Source organism: Meleagris gallopavo, chromosome 17 (assembly GCF_905368555.1).
Source record: "Meleagris gallopavo chromosome 17, MGAL_WU_HG_1.1, whole genome shotgun sequence".
Lineage (NCBI taxonomy): Eukaryota > Metazoa > Chordata > Aves > Galliformes > Phasianidae > Meleagris > Meleagris gallopavo.
The window spans coordinates 1,320,991-1,339,576 of NC_139420.1; the positions used below are offsets into that span (position 1 = coordinate 1,320,991).

At 40.3% G+C, this 18,586-nt stretch overlaps 1 protein-coding gene across 1 annotated transcript; it reads left to right on the forward strand.

Moving 5' to 3' along the window:
• Positions 1-534: 534 nt before the first annotated feature.
• On the forward strand, positions 535-18,474 carry DGCR8 (DGCR8 microprocessor complex subunit). Its single transcript, XM_085238132.1, has 14 exons — positions 535-694; positions 4,111-5,121; positions 5,564-5,726; positions 6,980-7,122; positions 7,817-8,099; positions 8,528-8,725; positions 9,880-9,981; positions 11,020-11,118; positions 12,381-12,463; positions 12,725-12,825; positions 13,279-13,385; positions 13,593-13,720; positions 14,134-14,247; positions 14,632-18,474. The coding sequence occupies exons 2-14, from the start codon at positions 4,399-4,401 to the stop codon at positions 14,713-14,715; spliced, it is 2,328 nt and encodes a 775-aa protein (XP_085094258.1). The 5' UTR covers positions 535-694; positions 4,111-4,398; the 3' UTR covers positions 14,716-18,474.
• The last annotated feature ends 112 nt before the right edge of the window (positions 18,475-18,586 follow it).

Below are 18,586 nucleotides of genomic sequence, written 5' to 3' on the forward strand. Positions count from 1 at the left end.
AACAGATGCACAATGGAAGCTGACAAAGCAGTTGTTCGACTTTCAAACGACTGTGTTTTAATTCTTCCATCTGACGCACGAACTTTCTGACTCACGCAGTAGGGGTACACAAAGTGTAAGACGCGTCTCATGCTGTGGGAATTGTCTGAACGGAGCTGGGAGGCTTCACGGCTGCCGTCCACTGCAGCAGGGCCTTCCACAGCCCGCCCCGGGGCCCCTCCAGCACAGCTCGGCGCCGCCGTCGCCGCTTCCCGCCCCGGTTGCACAAAGCAGCGACGTCCCAGCCGCACCGCGCGGCTGCTTCCGGCTGCGGACAAAGGAACCCGGCCGGGCCCGCTCCCGTCACGGCCGGCCGCGCCCTCCCGCCGCCTGGTCCTGCCCCTCGTCCTCTTTCATTGGTCGGGCTTCGTAAGGGCGTGTGTTCCTTGCTTCGTTATTGGCCGAACTGTTTAACGTGCTCGAGAATCTGTCAATGGTAACCGGGATTTCAAATTCGAGACGCGTGAGACGGGAGACCCCATTGGCTGGCGGAGAGGAGAGTCCCGCCTTCGCGGAGCCGCTCGGAGCAGGAGTTTAAAGATGGCGGCCGAGGCGATGGCGGCTCGGAGCGGGGGGCGGCTTTCGTGAGGCGGCCGCGCTCGCCCTCCCACCACCCCCTCGCGGAGGAGAGGCCGGGACGCTGGGGATGGCCCAGGTGGGTGCTGACCTCGTGGGGCAGAGGGAGGCCGTGCGGGAGCGGGCCCCGCCGCCTGGCGGGCTGTAACCCTTCGGTCCTTGCAGGCCGCGGGGCGGCTCTGGCCCGCCGTCCGTTCGGGTGGGCACCGCCGTCAGGCGCCCCGCAGCCGCGCCTCAGCGTTTGCTGCTCCCTCCGCTCGCTCTCGCTGCGGGCGGCGCTCAGAACAGTAGGAGGGAGGGGAGCGCCGCGTCCTCATCGGGCCCAGAGGCGCCTCGGCTGCGGGCTGAGCGCTGAGCGCCGCCGCTCCGGGGCCGCGCGGCCCTTTCCAGCTCGTGCTGCGCGTCTGGCCGTCTCGGGGGCTGTGGGGCGGCGAGGATGGGGCAGCGAGGCCTGCCGAGCTGCACCGCGCGGCTCCACGCGTTCCCGCCGCTCCTGCCCTCTGTGGTGAAGCGCCGTTAGGGTTTTCTCTGAATTCCCTCATTCGGTTTCTGGAAGGTTTAGGCTGGAAAACTTCTAAACTTTCTTCTTTCCTCCTGAGAAAGCAGCCTTTCTGTTTTGCACCTCGTTTTTCTTTAAGCTTCGCGTTCATTTCTGCAGCGTTCAGCTGGGGGGATGGGCCCCTAATTACCTTTCCTAAAGCGGGCTGAGCGCTCCCGTCCCTTCGGCGCCCTCCGTGCCCTGCAGGCGGTGCAGTCCGGTCTTTGACTTTCCTTTATAAGCGGAGCTCTTCTTCCTTCTGTTTAGGTGATTAAACATAACTGTTCCCGTTTCTAATTGTGGCTGAAAGGTTAGCACCCCGCTTCTTCTGAGCGGTGGCTCCTGATTGTTGCCAGGACTGCTATTTTTAGAGGGTGAGAAGAGAAATTAGTTCCTAATTGTGCTGTTTTTCTTTACAAGTAGGAAGCCTCTGGGAATGCAATTGGAAGAATACTTTTTTCTTCCTCCCGAGGCCCTAAGTTGCAGATTTAAGAACAAATGAACTTACCTCCCATGTCGCACCATTAGTTGCAGCCATCTAAACTCTGCCTGAAAACTGGGCAAGCTATCAAAGCAGCACTCACTCTGCTGTTTTCTGATGGCACTTCTTCCAATTTATGTAATTCTGCTAGCTTTGAAATGGGATGGCACTATAGAGGTTCTTTATTCTTATCTGGATTTGGTACTGATGGTAGCTGTTGGGCACCTGAGTGACTTTTCTTGCACTGCTTTGATGACTTGCACAAAATGGCTGGTGGTTCTGTTGTTTTTTTTTTTCCAGGATCTTTCCGTGCTAAAATTGGCAGTGTGGAAGGAAATATTTTCTAGTATGTAGTAGTAGTCTACTGAATCCACTGAATATCCTTCTTCAGAGGCTTCCTATGCAGATTTAATGAAAATAATCCACTCTCCTGGTTTTGTTTTCTTTTCACAGTTTGTAATTAATGATTCAATATTGTTTTACTGGATGTAACAGAAAGATACAGGTGTAGATAATAAAAAGGGTCCGTGGTTGACAAGATGATAGCTGAGTAGGTTTTCAAGTGGTTGGTGCCTTGTGAGGAGGGAGGCTGTGTATTTCAGAAGCAAATAAGCAGCCACTCTTCCTTTTGGGGTGTCTACGAGATATGAAGGAAGCAGTTTCTGATGATGAAACCAATTTCTTTATCAAATGACTTTTTGAAGATAGAATCTGTGGTGTGCTGTTCCTTGTTCCCAGGAGCAGCTACAGGTATCCACGTGTTCTTTGTTGAACTTGTCTGCAAGTCTCCATACACACTGTTGTGGGAGTTTGCTGGTTATACATTCTAACATTCTAGTTTTCTCTTTGAAAAGAGGTGCTGTTTTATCTGTGTGTTTCTTTCATGATCTTGCTGTACTGATTGAGAAGAAGGGCATTATTTGGCTTTGTTTTGTTTTTCTTTCTGTCTCCAAAGAACATCTGTAACACAACCAAGCCGAGAGGAAGTTCTCCAGCTCTGCTTTACGGTTTGCTACATAATGTCTGCCGTGTATCCATCTCTTTGGGGTTACTTTTACAATGAAACCTTTTCAGATGATCCACTAGAACAAGAGTAAGCTTAAGTGAAAATACGATGTTTCCATTTATTGGTGATCTGCAAAACTTCATTTAAAATTCTTATTTTCTGCAGTTCATCTAGAGTTCGTTCAGTGTTCTGTACTGCCTGTTGCAGCTCTCTGTAACACTCCTTATATCTTTAAGAGGGCCATGTGGGATCTGTTGGTGTATTTCTGTGGAGTCTTGGTGAATTAAAGGTGTTTTTTCAGGGCAAGTTAATGAAGCATGGCAATAGGTGAGCTAGCTTGTGTTGTCTTCTAGTGCTGTGTAACCTAATGTGCTGTTTGCTTTCATAAATGGCTTTCTGGTTGTCTTGTCTAAGCTCCACGTGGCTGTTTTTAACCTATAGGCTTATACATCCTTTTTTGTATTGCTCCTTTCTCTCTTTCATCAAAATCTTTTTTTTCTTTTTTTTTTCTTCCCTCCAGCCTCTAACATAAAGGGCACATTGTAAATATCAGTTTGCAGCAGAGCAGGTGGGAATTGGATCTCTCTTCTGCTTCTTCCTGTTTTGGGGGGACTTTCTTTTGTAGCAAATTCTATTGTAGCTCTCTGTAACAGTAGATTTGCTGGACTCTGTTACATTACCCTGGGGATGGGGCAGGTTTGTGGCCAGCAATACAAAAGCAAGTTTAAACCAGCCTTGGTTTGGTACTTCCTCTGGCTGCAGTATGTGTATGGGCTGGCAGTGATTTGGTGATGTTATTCATTACTTCAAGGCCAGCAAGAAGGAAAAGACAGTAAGCGTTTCATTCTTAATAGTGCTTGAATGTAATAACAAGACATCTTTTCTGCAGAGAGCACAGGGATAGTATCAGAGGGGTGCCAGAGCTAGCTAGGTAGGTAAAGATTATTTCCTTGTGTTTTGACATTTGCACTGAGTTTTTAGCAAGTTAGGTTTCCTGTTAGAACTTCCATTGCGACATAGACATACCTGTAAGTTTCAAAAGAACACGTGTTTTCAAGAACTATAGATGTTAAAAGCATGCCAGTATTGCATGTGTAATCTGTCTGCTGTGTGGTAAGTATTGCTTGAATACCAGGTTATTTTAAGCAATGGAAGAGGGCCCCTAAATACCTACACTTGCTATCCTGGTAGCTAAACAAGCAGGGATAGTCAATTAATTAAGCAGGTAACTGTTAGCAAGTTCTTGCACCTCGACTTACAGACCAAGAAGTTGTAACAACAGCCTGATCTCAGCCTCATTCAGAACAGTACTGAGATAATCTGTTTTTGTTTGTTTGTTTGTTTTTACTGCAAAGTGTAATTCTTTTTTCTATTTGGAATGTATTATAGGAAGGAATAACTTATTTTTCTTTTTGCCTGGGATACCACTTTCCATTTTTCTTCTGTGACATATATTTTTTTTTCTTGTAGATTGAAAGAAGAAAAGGAGGCCTGCTTGTCCAGTGAAGATGCAGTCTTAGTCCTCAGCTATTTAAGCTGAATGCATTGTGATTTCCAATAATTGAGACAGTGATTCTGAAAGCTGTCTACATTAATGAAAAGAACAATGTAGTCAGCTTAACTGAATCATCAGTGTTGCATATTGAATAGGACATGATAACCCAATCCTGATGGACTTACGCATGTTAGGAATATAGATATAAACATTTATTGAAAGCATTGTGTTTTGTTTAAAACAGTAGTTTTACAGTTTAAAAGATGGAGAAATACGAAAATGCACCACCCCTCCCTAAAGAACCTGCAAGAGAAATGAATGTGGAGAATCACACTTGTCCCCCACCTCTGCCGCCTAACGAACAGCCTCCACCACCTCCCCTGCAAACGTCCAGTGACGCAGAGGTAATGGACGTTGGCTCTGGTGGTGATGGACAGTCAGATACCCCTGCTGGGGACACGCACAGTATCTGCAGAACACAGCTTCTCACAAAGGGATCTGCCTGCTACAAAAGTCGTCTTATAATAGACCCTAACAGTAGTGACCAAAGCCCGAGAACTGCTCGTCATGCACCTTCAGTTCGAAAGTTCACCCCAGATCTTAAGTTACTTAAAGATGTAAAGATTAGCGTTAGCTTTACAGAAAGCTGCAAGAGCAAAGATAGGAAAGTTCTGTACACTGGAATTGAGCAGGATTATAAGGCAGATACAGATTTTGGTATTAATAATGTCAATGGGGATTTGCATGTTTGTCCTTTCGGTGGTAGTAATGGAAAAGCTGTAGGTATAGGCGGTGAAAATGATGACAAGAAGGATGATGAGAATGATGTTGATCAGGAAAAGAGAGTGGAATATGCAGTTCTGGATGAGCTTGAAGACTTTACCGACAACTTGATGGAAATAGATGAAGAAGGAGGAGGGTTCACATCTAAAGCAATCGTTCAAAGGGATAAAGTGGATGAAGAAACCATGAATTACTCATATGAGGTAAGTAAATACTGAGATTCTTGGTGGGCTTAGAGGATCCCAAGTAGTTGGAAAAAGCTCACAAAGGTGTTTGCTAAAGACAGCTTCTCTTAGAAACGTGCAGTGCTGGAGTTAAAAATACAAAATTTTTGAAGGTGGATTTTGGCTGAAAACTTTCACAGTTCTCTTGGTGGATCTTCTGAGTTGTGTGGTATCTTCTACAGCTTAGTTTAGAAATAACATGAAAAAGACTTCTTACACAGAAAAGCTTAATTCATTGTGAAAAATGCCAACACTCACTTATGAAAACTTTCTTGTTTTTCAGTCATTTTACTGGGATCACTGGACATTTCTAGTTTCTCTCTATGTGGAAGTGCATAGGGATAATGTATGCTTTTTCTTTCCGAGGGGAAAGGGAAGTTAGCAGACCCTGGAGGGTAGTATCTGATGACATCTCTTTCAGGATGACTTTGATAATGATGTGGATGCTCTGCTGGAAGAGGGTCTTCGTGCACCCAAAACAAGGAGAGTAGAAAATGAGAAATACGGGGCTGAAAGTGATCACCAGTCTGATGGAGAAACAAGTGTGCAGCCAATGATGACCAAAATTAAAACTGTTCTTAAAAGTAAGTTAACATTTGTTCAACATTTATCAACCTTGGTGTGGCATTGGTATATTGAATGGAAATCTGTGGAAATCTGAGTTCGGGTAGCAATTTTGATTAGATAAGGGGTGTGGCACACAATCTTGTTTGGAGGCTTCTTAATATCGGATACTTTTTCTTTTTTTTGTACTGCTAAACATTAAAGGTGATATTTGGGCATGCTTTTTGTCTTCATCTGTTGTTTATGATGAAAATGTGTTTTGGTGCATGGATATGTGGAAAATGAGAAAGACTTTTACCTCAGTAGCAAGTAGGTGAACAAGGATCTGGTTTTTCTTTCTGATACTGTGGAAGAGGTGAAGGCTGGCTGTGGAATTCTTCCTACTGCCATTAACTCACTTTTTTTGTTGAAATGTATATGTGCAGTCTTAATGCTTGCAATACCAGGCAAACTATTACTAAAGCCCGTGACTTGCACTTATCAAGGTGTTCATAGTGTGTTACCAACAGGTTGTAATAGAGTTGAGAATGCCACCCAGTCCACAAGAACATAACTGCAAGCAGTTTGTATCAGAATTAAGCCTTAACCCTGTTCTAGAAGAGCAAAGCTGTCAAATGCTGTGCTCTGAAGTAAGAAACCAAACACTTCTTCCCTCCAGAGCTTTACAATGGGATTGACACAGGTCCCAGCTAAAGGGAGTCTATTTTGTTCATGTCTGATGTAGAAAGGAGTGACACTGTTCTCCAGTGTCTTGAGTAGAAATAAGTAAAAACATATATTGTCTTGAATGTGAGTGCAAGCGTTTTGCTGCAATGTTACTCCTTTTGCTGTGTATGTCCTATTACTGGCTTACTACATGAGTAATTTCACTCCTGTTTTGTGGAAGCAGCAGCGTTTTTCATGGCTAAGATATTTAAGTATAAAGCCTTGTAGACTTGATTTTGGTTTGTCTTGTACTCCTATTGAAAAATATAATGAAAGGTTTTATTTCAAACTGCTTCCTAAAGTCTATCAGACTTTCTATCAGAGAAAAAGCCGCATGGAAATGGAGCAGTGAGAGACTGAAATCACAAGAAATCTTACTCAGTTGCACAAACCAAGGAATCAGTGACCACCTATCCCTTGCTTCACTACCTGAGAAAGGTAGAAGACAACACTGCAGATGACCTGGGCACAAACAGTGCTTGGTGACTTGCAGTTTGGGAGTAGGCCACAATTCAATGTCTATTGAACAATGACTACTCCATATCTAAAGCTGTTCTTTGCTTTAAAGGTCGTGGCCGCCCTCCTACGGAACCGTTACCAGATGGATGGATCATGACATTCCATAACTCAGGCATTCCTGTATATCTGCACAGAGAGTCTAGAGTTGTTACCTGGTCTAGACCTTATTTCTTGGGAACAGGAAGCATAAGGGTAAATACTGTCAATTATTTCTGTACTGATATTTAAAAATTAGATTTATTCCTTTAAATGGTTGAATATTTTTTCTTCTTGAGCAGGATTATTACAGTACTTGAGAAATAAACTACTTTATTTCTGAAATATGATGTGATTTTTCTTATGCTTTTTTTTTCAATTGTTGATAATGAATTTGGGCAGTTAAAGCAAATGAGGTGGTCTTGTTTTGTGCCTTCTTTTTTAGAATATGACTGCAAAACATTAACTTTATTCCATGAAATACATTCAGATTGTTTATTTGTAGCCATAAACTAGCCTGAGATGTGGTTCATGGTCTACATTTACAGAAGTAGATGTGTGACATTCATAAACCAAAGGAATCTGTAGAGACTGAGTTTAATATTGTGGATTTAAACCCCAAGAAGGCTCAAGGGATTTTACGAAAGCATGTAATGTTTGCTTGAAATCAGTCAGAATATAGTTTGGACTTAAAATGGGAGACACCCTGTGAAGGTTACTGTCAGTATTAACACAGTGCCAGGATGCCATTCTAATGAACGTGCTAAGGTTTGAGTAGGATGAGATTGCTAACCAAAGAGCAACCTGAGATTAGACTAACTATAGCTTCCATCTTGACTACATCTGGTGAGTTTTGGATTTGCTTTTGGTTACCTCGACGTACTGAAACTGTATTATTTTATATTTGCAGAAACATGATCCTCCCCTTAGTAGCATTCCCTGCTTGCATTATAAAAAAATGAAGGAAAATGAGGAAAGGGAACAAAATAATGACATAACCCCAAATGGGGAAGTATCACCCATAAAGCACTTAGATAAGTCTTCAGAACTGGACTGCCAAACAGAAGAACCAGATTCCACTGCTGCTGATTCTGGGCCTTTAGATGAAAAAGACACCTCAGGGGGAGATGCAGCACAAGGAGCCTTAGGACAAGTTAAGGCCAAAGTTGAAGTATGTAAAGATGAATCTGTAGGTAGGTATGGGAACTGGGACTCTTTTCTTGGCTGGAGTTGGGTTAATGGCACTTGGTACGCTTTTCTATTATTCCTGAGGTGACAGTTGAGTCAAACCCTGCCTGAGCTCATCTGGTAAGTTTTCCTCCTGCGCTGTTTTTCTTAGGCAGAGATCTGAAAAAATAGAACCAGTTTTAAAAGGGAATTTTGATTATAACAGGAAAGGAAATATACACTAGGAATTCCTGCCGGACATCTGAGAGATGATATGCAAACTTTACACACAAAAATGTGGAAGATTTGGGGGTATTTCATCCACTAAAGTTGTATATCTGTCTAAGACTCAGTTCTATCAATCTGAGTTGTTATTGCTATGTATTTTTGTGCATCTTTGTGCATTAGTGGTTTTTTCCATATAGTCAGCTATAGTAACCTGCTTGCTTCTTAGATCTGGAAGATTTTAGACGCTACCTTGAGAAGCGTTTTGACTTTGAACAAGTTACTGTAAAAAAATTCAGAACCTGGGCTGAGAGACGGCAATTCAATCGCGAGATGAAGCGGAAGCAGGCAGAGTCTGAGCGGCCTATTCTGCCTGCCAATCAGAAACTCATTACCTTGTCTGTGCAAGATGCACCTATAAAGAAAGGTTAGTTCGTGTACTGAGAGATTAAATATCTGATGTGAAAGTTCCAAGCTTATTTAGGGGGGGAAAAAAAAAGAATCCATGTGTTCCTTGTTCCAGAATTGTATGTTCCTGAATCCACCGTTCAGTACAGTAAAGGGGAAAATACTATCTAACAAGAATTTTTATTTAAGGCTTTAGTCCTGGTAGCTGGTTACCACCATCACCCATTTGTTACTGTTGGTGTTTATGGAAGACCCTCCTAGCCCATCTCTGGTTGTTGCTGCCTCCTTAGTTGTACACCAGTTCATACCTGCCCCAAATTAGAGACTGTTACAAATGCCAGATTGATCCAGATTAAAACCTGTAAGTTAAAATACAATTTTAAACCACTTAGATGGAAACAGGAAAGAACTCTGCAGTTACATATCCTTTGCTAAGGAGTAGATTTTGTCTGATGAGAAGCTGGGGGAATCCTCTCTTAGCTGTATTGGCTGTGTAGATGTGGTGGTGTGTTTAACTGCAGTCCAGTATTCAAAATACCCATATTGATGTGTGATTTGGTTGTTATTCTTGTTTTGTCGGCTGTCATGTCTGTGGGTACTTTTTCTTCAGCAGAATTGAAACTTATAAATTGACCATTTCCTCCTATCTGAGTGGAGCAGCTGATTTTCAAACTGTGATTCATTAATTGTTTTTGTAGGTTTTTGCTTTGTTTTCAAAGCATATATTTTTGAACTATTCTGTCCACACTTTATAGTTTACCCTTACATTATAAAACCGGCTTCTTTCTATGCCTGTCAGTGAAAATTGGATATTAGCTGGTTAGGAGTAATTGTAAAAGACTGCTGCAGAAGGAGTACTTAGAAGATGATCTAGTGGGGTTATTTTTCTAAATTGTTGAGTGAGGGATCAGGTGTAAAACTGAAGAGTTTGTCAGTTGAAATTAATGATGAGCTAAAAGGTGAGAGCTCTTGCTTCTATTTTTGAAACACATAAATGAGATGAGTGGAACATGATGTGCATTATTTATTGCAGGTAATCTTAAAACACATTGTATATAATTTGAGCAGCAGTTCTCCCTTGCAGTTTGCCGTTTAATGCTTTGTTTTTCATAGCAGTTTTCTCCTTAAGACCAAAACTAGCTGTGGTTTTCCCTCCCCTCTCTTTTTTTGTAGAATTTGTCATTAATCCCAATGGGAAATCTGAAGTTTGCATACTGCATGAATATATGCAACGAGTCCTAAAGGTTCGCCCTGTTTACAATTTCTTTGAATGTGGTAAGTCTGTCATGGTTTCAAACTGAGCACGATGCTGTTGTGAAGAGCTTCTCTCATAGTGAAATAAAACCAAACAATGGACATTTTTCCTAGAGTATGTTTTGAGAGTCTGCTGTGAGCCACATGCTAGCTAGGAAATGTTTTCTGCACATCTCAAACAAGGACCTATTTAAAATAACAGGCATATTTTTTTCCAAGCAAAAACCTATACTAAGTGAAAATGCATTGGAGTAATTTGGTTGTATTTAAATATTCCATACATCATGGAAATATAGTTATACTGGCTATGAACAATTAATATTTGCTTAATTTTTGTGTCAATAATGTCCTGAAAATCTGATTGAAGACAAACAATGGAATTTAGTTGTAGGCACTTGATTAAGAAGCATTTAAGAATTTGAAAGGTTTCTGCAGAGATGTACGCACTCTCTGAAAGCTGCAATATTTTTGAGGGATTGTTCTGTTCTGGTTTACACAGTGCATGTTCCTTGTGGGTTTTGCTTTATAGCAGCAGAATTCATAGCACTAAGGCACTCGGTTGGTTGACTGGCATTTCTTCATTCTCTGGAAAATGGTAGAATGTGATACTATTACAGGTATTTTGTGCCCTGCAGTTAGCAGCCAGAGATTGAAGTCAGGTGCCCTAGGTTAGTGTGGATGCTATAGTTTCTGTTCTTATAAATGCATTATATCACGTAACTGAGTTTTTAACATCAGCATATTGTATTTGTACTGTAGTAGTCATGCAAAAAGACTTTGGAATTAACATTTGAATTCTGGCAGATCTTACACCATCTCTTAAAATGGAGAAATTCTTCGTTTGGAAGAATGAAGTGCATATGGTGGGAAGCGTGTGTTAGTGGAAAAATTAGGATTTCATCTGCTGGAGTAGTCAGTCTTTCTGAAGAGTATGCAGTATCCATCCTACTTGAAGTTGAAATGAGGAAAACAAACAGTGAGAATAGTGATATTTCATGTATGTGGCTGTTATACATGGGGACTCCTGGAAAGGTTTCCTTTTCTCCTCTCTGCTTTCAGAGAACCCAAGTGAGCCTTTTGGAGCCTCAGTGATTATTGATGGAGTAACTTACGGGGCAGGAACTGCCAGCAGCAAAAAGCTTGCCAAGAATAAAGCTGGTAACAGTTCTTTCTTTCTTAATGCCAACTGTTGAATTGTTGTCTGTTTTCATTTCTGCTTTGAAGATGACCGTATTTGCAGTAGTAAGTAGGAATAACTTTGATAATCGTTGACGAAACATGCACCCATGTAGTCTTATTAAAAGTACTACTTTACAGACTTCCCAAAGCTCAACAATGTACTGGGATAGAAAACCATGAAGAAACTTCAGAAGTTAATTTCTGATTTGTGCCGACAAGCTGTAAAAACATCTGTTTCCAATTATCTCACCAATGTGTACATGCTGAGTTTTTTTTTTTTAATAATTTAGAATCATAGAATCCTTAAAGTTGGAAGGGACCTTCAAAGGTCATCTGATCCAACTCCTCCTCCTGCAGTCCCCTGCTGTATAAACACCTACAGTGCAATTTAAGTCTTAGCCCCTCTCTAAGAACAGCAACAATCAAAACACCACCAAAACAAAACTGAAAAGAGCAAACAACAAAACCTCTAAGCTTCTGGTTGAGCTAGTTCCCTTTCTGGTGATGTTGCACTGAACTATAGTATTACTTGCACCGATTTCCAAGTAATTATCTCTATTACAGATTAAATAAAATTAGTCATAGTTCTAACTGTTATTAATATGTATATCGTGAATAACTAAAGGGGAATGTCTTGCATGTTAGAACTTCTTAACACTTCCAGACTGTGATGTGTTGAGCACAGTGTCAGCATTTGGAGGTGTATAATGTACGTTGGTGTGGGACTTCATGCTTTGGTGAAATTTGTTAATGTGGCTAAAATATAAAAAGCCATCAGACAATTGTTTGTGCATGAGAAAAAGGTGTTTTGTTGGGATAACTGAGGCAAATTGTGAGTGCCCTAGAGGTACAATTTTAAGGTTCTACTGTAACAATGAAGGGATGATGAGGTGTATTTCTAATTTTAGGTCCTATGGGAGCATTGCTTGATGTGAGAATGAGATTTGTATTTCCTTCTCCTTTTATAAGCATGTGCAAAAAGTTTCTTAGTGCAGCTTAATAGTTGTGGGATGTTTCTTATCAACTTGTGCTTTTTAAGGAAAACAATCCTATGTTCAAGTGGAGATGCTGGTTGCAATAGGATGAGTAAGATGCTCATCTTACCTGTTGAGTTGTTCTCTAGGATGTATGGTGATTTCTAGGGGAGATGGGAAGCTTGCTTAAATTGTGTTTCGTTCTGCTTCTGTTTACAGTTGTCATTTAAAATAAAGCTAATCACAACATTAAATCATTTTCTGCAGCTCGAGCTACACTGGAAATCCTTATTCCTGACTTTGTTAAGCAAACCTCTGAAGAGAAGCCCAAAGACAGTGAAGAACTTGAGGTACCAGCTTCTTGCCTGATGGCTGTGATTACTGGAGACTCAGTTTCTAAATACATTTTCAGTGTGGAAAAATCCATAGCCTTGTTTTCTTAGTTGGATGGCAATTTTAATGATGTTGGTAAAGATTTTTTTGCACTTAATACTTTGTGGTGCGGAGTAACGACGTTTGTTTAATGTTACACAGGAGAGCTGATCATTTAGAACGGTATTTGAGTTTGATTTGCAAAAAAACTTTTATACCTCTTTTCAATTTCTTTATAGTATTTTAACCATATCAGTATTGAGGACTCACGGGTATATGAACTGACCAGCAAAGCTGGGCTCTTGTCTCCATATCAGATTCTCCATGAGTGCCTTAAAAGGTAAGGCTGCAGCATGAGGATTCTGTTTTGTACACACGTTTGAGTCAGGGCACAGGGTTTGCTTGAATGCTGCTGTTCCTCAATAACGTAAGGACACTTGCAGGCTGGCTGAGCTTACTGCACTCACTGCCTGCCTGTAAGAGAGGTGGTATGGACTGAACTGTTAATATTGTGTCTTCTATTAACTAATATTTTGTGGGTTTGTTTCTTGGAAGAAAATTCTCAGATTAGGATATAATCATGGGACATAGATTTGTTTTTCTTTTATGGGGGGGTTCTCTTCTCATTCAAGTCACTGATCTAAGAAATAACTCCCTATTAGCTAATGTCTTAAAGTTTATTATTGCTGTATCTAACACCACAGCAATTACTGACAAAGATAACTGTAATTACTTGTTTATTTGCGATTGTACTTAGCGTATGATGTTGGTTTATTTATTCATTGTGCTCAAGAAACCATGGAATGGGTGACACATCCATAAAATTTGAAGTGATTCCTGGTAAAAATCAGAAGAGTGAATATGTCATGACTTGTGGCAAGCACACAGTGCGAGGCTGGTGTAAGTACAGCACCTAGTGTGACCTCTGATATCTTCCTTTTCTTTCTGTCCTCTATTATCCATTTTGCAGGCATTTGTTCGGTTACCTAACTTGTTCTATTATTATTCTGCTCTTTTCTGGTGTCTCAGCTTTGAATAGCACAAGTCAAGTTGGTATTTATCTGTGTAAAGTACTGGTATGACACGTTTTCATGGTTGTTTTTACAGGCAAAAATAAAAGAGTGGGGAAACAATTAGCTTCACAGAAAATCCTACAGCTACTGCATCCACATGTGAAAAATTGGGGCTCTCTTTTGCGTATGTATGGTAGAGAGAGTAGCAAGATGGTCAAACAGGTGAAGATGATTTCGTTTGTGATCTATGTTGTGATTGTATTTTTCTATGTTTTGTTGTTGGTTTTTAATTTAATTAGAAAAAAAACTGTGGTGGCATCGATCTCAGCATCATCTTTTTGCTCCCTGTAGTGAGCAGGGCAGTGTGCATTTGGTGAGCAAGTCTCAATTCTTCCAAATTGATGAACCTCATACCTTGCTCCTGGCACAGTGTGATGCTTTCACTGGCAATCCTGTTAATCTTGTATTGCCAGACAAAAACTATCTAACCTATGTAATACGAAACTAACTCACGTAAATCTGTCTTATTACTTAAGAAAACATAGCTATCAGAGAGAAAATTTCTTGTGTGAGTGTGTGTATGTATTTTAAATCAAAACAGCTCATCTGTTGTTGCTTATGGTCTCATTGAACAGGAGACCTCTGATAAAAGTGTGATAGAACTTCAGCAGTATGCCAAAAAGAACAAGCCAAATCTGCACATCCTGAACAAGTTACAGGAAGAAATGAAAAAACTGGCACAAGAAAGAGTGAGTATATGCTCCTGTTTTGGTTTTATTTTTCTTCTGTGTTATTTGATTTACAAACAAAAATGCCATAGGCCAGGCTTACTGATTGTAGAATTTGTGCTCGTCTCCTGCAGTATCTCATATAAGGAGTTGTTCATAACTTTTTTTTTTTTTTTTAGATTTTAATAGGGCTGCTTTTAGAGAGATTTTCATTTTCCATTTTTAAGTGGATTTATTACTTAACTTTACTTTGGTAAACTGTTTAACGTTAGAACAAATTAACCTTCCACGCAGACTAACACAAATTTGGCTGCAGTTGTGCAAAAGTATTTTCTTAGTATTATATATTTTACGTGAGTGCAAGGTGGGCTTTGTTCCACGGTGTTTTGTGTTTGTGTTTCTAAGGAGGAAACGCGGAAGAAGCCCAAGATGACGATTGTGGAATCGGCTCAGCCTGGCAGCGAACCGCTGTGCACTGTTGATGTCTAAAGGGAGAATTTCCAATAGGGAGCAATAACACAAATGGAGGAGCTAGATTTCCAACAACTATTTAAAATCTGTTTGCTGCAGAATGCAAGATAACTTATAAAATCCAAGCTGCTTCAGTTATGCATTGTTCTTTTTGCATCATCAGGGCAATATTATTTTTTTTCTTCCTTTTTTTCTTTTTATACCTCTGAGATACGATACGTACGTGTCAAGGTTTGATCATAAAGATCTCTGCTTGGGCAAGATGCACAGAGGACAGGCATGTTCACACAGGACACGGTCAAGCAAGCACTTTTTCCTTGAAAATCATCCATGTTTGAAATGGATGTGTTTTAAGGATGAAATTCAGAATATCTATATACAGGTTAAAGCTGATACTATATATATACACACACATACATATATATGTATATATAAAAGAAATATATGTACATGTCTTGTATGAACATGCCTAAAACTGTTTTTGTGTAAAGTCTTGTTGCATTTCAGCACATAATAATATGCACTGATAAAACACTTTGGTGGCAAATACATGAAAATGATGAGCAATGTTCCTAACGCCATAGGATTAGGCCAGTAATGCTGTTTCTTCTATTTTATTTTGTCTCCTGCCAGGCTTAGTTATTCAAGATCACAGTATGCAGACTTTTCTTTTTTTTTTAATACTACTTGAAAAGAACAAGTGTACCTGGTAGTGTTAAGAGCAACAGGCTGGATATTCAAAATTGTTTTATGTTAATTGAAAACGAGCCAATGTTAGTTTACTGATAGTTGAAAGGGGAAAATGAGGCCCTGCTTATCAGATTAAAGTGAAAACGGGAATTTCAAAGGCTGTTTTCAAAGCTTGGAGCCAAACTGTAACTGAAGATAGTTGACAGTCTGAAAATATTTTGCCAATGCGGTGTTTAAAGACGTCCCACTCCCTTCTCCCAGCAAGAAAGAAGTTTCTCATTTGTTTGGAGTCAGAATACATCTGACCTGACAAATTAAGTCTTAACTTGCAGCTTAAAATCAAAAAGTTTTGAAAACAACAAAGAAAAGAAAGACTAAAGAAAACCCTGAGAAATCTGAACTAACTGCAGCAACTTAGTTTTTTTAAGAAGCTTTGTTTTTACTTTGTAATTGCATTTTTAGTGTTTGAGGAGAAAGTGTAACTTCTGCAATGAAAACTAGAATGTAGATTCAAAATATGACACAGTAATGAGTAGAATGTGAGACCATAACAAGTTGTATGGATGGATAGGAAAACCACAAATATGCAACTACTATCAAGTACAGCCCTAGTGACCAGGCAGTGCTCTGTGCCTGCTGAGGCTTGGTGATGTTTAGCACAGAAGACACAGCTTTGGCTGCAGTGCCCGTTCTGCTGTGTGAGGGTTTTTCCTTTGGTGTTATTTACTGGGTGACTGCGGTACATCTTCTCTTAGAACCATTTCTGTGGGTTCTTTGGATTGCTCTTGAAGAAGAATAGAAGCGTTTGGGGGTAGGGCTTTGACCACTCACCCAAGAGCTGTCCTGCTCTAATTTACATTCCTGCCAGAGTGGAGGAGGTGAGTTTTGCAATTGCTGCAGTTCCTGGTATTTATCTGGACAGCAGTCTGGGGCTTGGGGTGGGGAGGGACAATGAGGAATGTTCTTGGATTGTTCGGGGGGTTTTTTCCTTTATTTTATTGTTTTAATACCATGTTACGTGTAGAATGCTGCAGTATAATGAACGTTGTGCCTACTGGATTTTAACAATATTGGCATCAGTATTGTCAGACCTCCTTTTAATATCACACCTGTTATTTTGGAATTGCAAGGACTTTAGTTTTTATCTGAAGCTACTGTTCTCTCTTATGTGGCTTATGACGTCTGAGGTCAAACAGGAGCCTTAGAGCCTCGCCTGTCTGTTCCAATGGCACGCTCAGAGCTCTGCAAATATGAATTTGCTCACTGTTCATGATTCTATTTAGCTTCTGTTCCACAAGCTGTAAACCTGTGCTAACAGGATACGGGTAGTTGGAAGACTATACAGAAACTATGATTTAAAGTGGCCTATCTTAAACAAAAACAAAATACTGCCTCTGCTGCTTTTTTTTTTTTTTTTTTTTTTTAGCAGCATAGCTTTAACCAATCTCCATCTTTCTTTGGAAGGTATGTAATATTGGTGCAGTGCTGACAAGCAGGGATTACTGTTTGTCTCTTATTTTTTTCATAAAGACAGGGCTTATCTCTTCTATGCCTCAGTGTGTTACTGCAGTAGGTAGGCTTTACTTCGGCTTGTATGTTTTCAGCAGAATACCTGTATGTGGACAGCACTGTAACAGACAAATCACCCTTGCAGATCCTTTGTTGTTCTGAAATCAGAATGTCAGTGTCTTTGCAGGTCACCTGCAGAATATCCATAGATGCCTCACTTACAAATTTGACTTTGTTACTTTTAAGAGGATTGCTGTATTACCTCAGTCTGCCACTATCAGATCACAAGGTGACCGCTGCCCTTAATTAAAACATCCACAGATTTCATTGTGAACCAAAGCCTAGAACGTATATTATGCATTCTAAACAAAAAAAAAAAACACAAAAAAGATGGTATTAGACCTTGCTGCAGCCTCTAACTGGAGAGATGTCCAGAAAATAGCGCAATAACTGCTGGAACAAACAACTTAACTGCTGTTAATTGTCATTGTGAAGTACTCTTGTGTTTTAATGTTTACTATTGTTTGGAGTGTAAGTCTTGCATTTGCACATAAGCACGAGCTGCTTTGATAGAGGATAGATCATTGCATTAACTTCAGCTTCTGCATGAACACTTACAGCGTGATTCAAGATGTATCCTAAATTTGTATTGTAACTTGTGTGTTTCCTAGGTAACTGGCTGTAAAGGTTTAGATCTTGATTGTACGAATGCATAAAATCAACTGCTGCTTTTGTCACTGATGTTTGTTCTTTATCCCTTCTATACACAGAGGAGGATGAGTATTTTTATAGGAACGGAGTGTATTTTTAAGAACTGTTCCAGCTGGGAGTTACAATTCTTGCTTTGCATATTATGTGCTACTCAACAAGCGTGTGGTTTATGGACTGTAAGGGTTAGTGTGCATTCCGCTCGTTACGGTACTGATGGAAAACTGACTGTGACTTGCAGTGACCAGACAGATGCTACCTATTTGAACACCAGTCGTTCAGCTTTTTCTTAAATATTTATTAGAAACAAAACTGACCCAGTAGTTGGGTACTCAGATGTTTGGAAAGACTATTATGCATAAACTTAACTGTTGTATGTGAACTTCCACTTCTCTGCGCTGCTGTTAGGCTTTATACAAATATATTTTTAACATCTAAGTATTTAAAAGCATGATTTATCTTAATAATTCTCTAGACTGTACTTTGGTTCTGGAGTTAAATTCAGGAAGCGGTAGCTGCCTAACTTGCCCCAGGAAGAAAGGTGAAGTGCAAGAAGCCATGCTGTTCTTAACCAAATAAAATGTTCAGTTACAGTATTCTGATGTGTATCTGAGAAGGGAAAGTGGGGGGGGAAAAAGAAAATCGTTCTTAATGCCCAAGTAGATAACAAAGGTTGCTGTATGAAATGTAGTGGGTGCAGTTGCTTGATGCCAGTGCTAAATTGGTACAACTATAAAGCCTCATTTTCACTGAGCCTCTGCTTGCTTTTTTCTGCACAATCATATAAGCCTCTGTGTTTGGTCTTTGAGTACTACATGTGTATTTTTCAGACAATTAGTTTTGAGCAATAAAGTTTGATATTATAAAGTGCTGCGGTGTGATCAGTATTGTGGTAACCTAAGCATATTCAGGAAAAGGATCATTGCTCCCTTGCTTCCTCAAGGTATTTTGAAATAGAACCTAGATTCTTCAGTCACTGTTG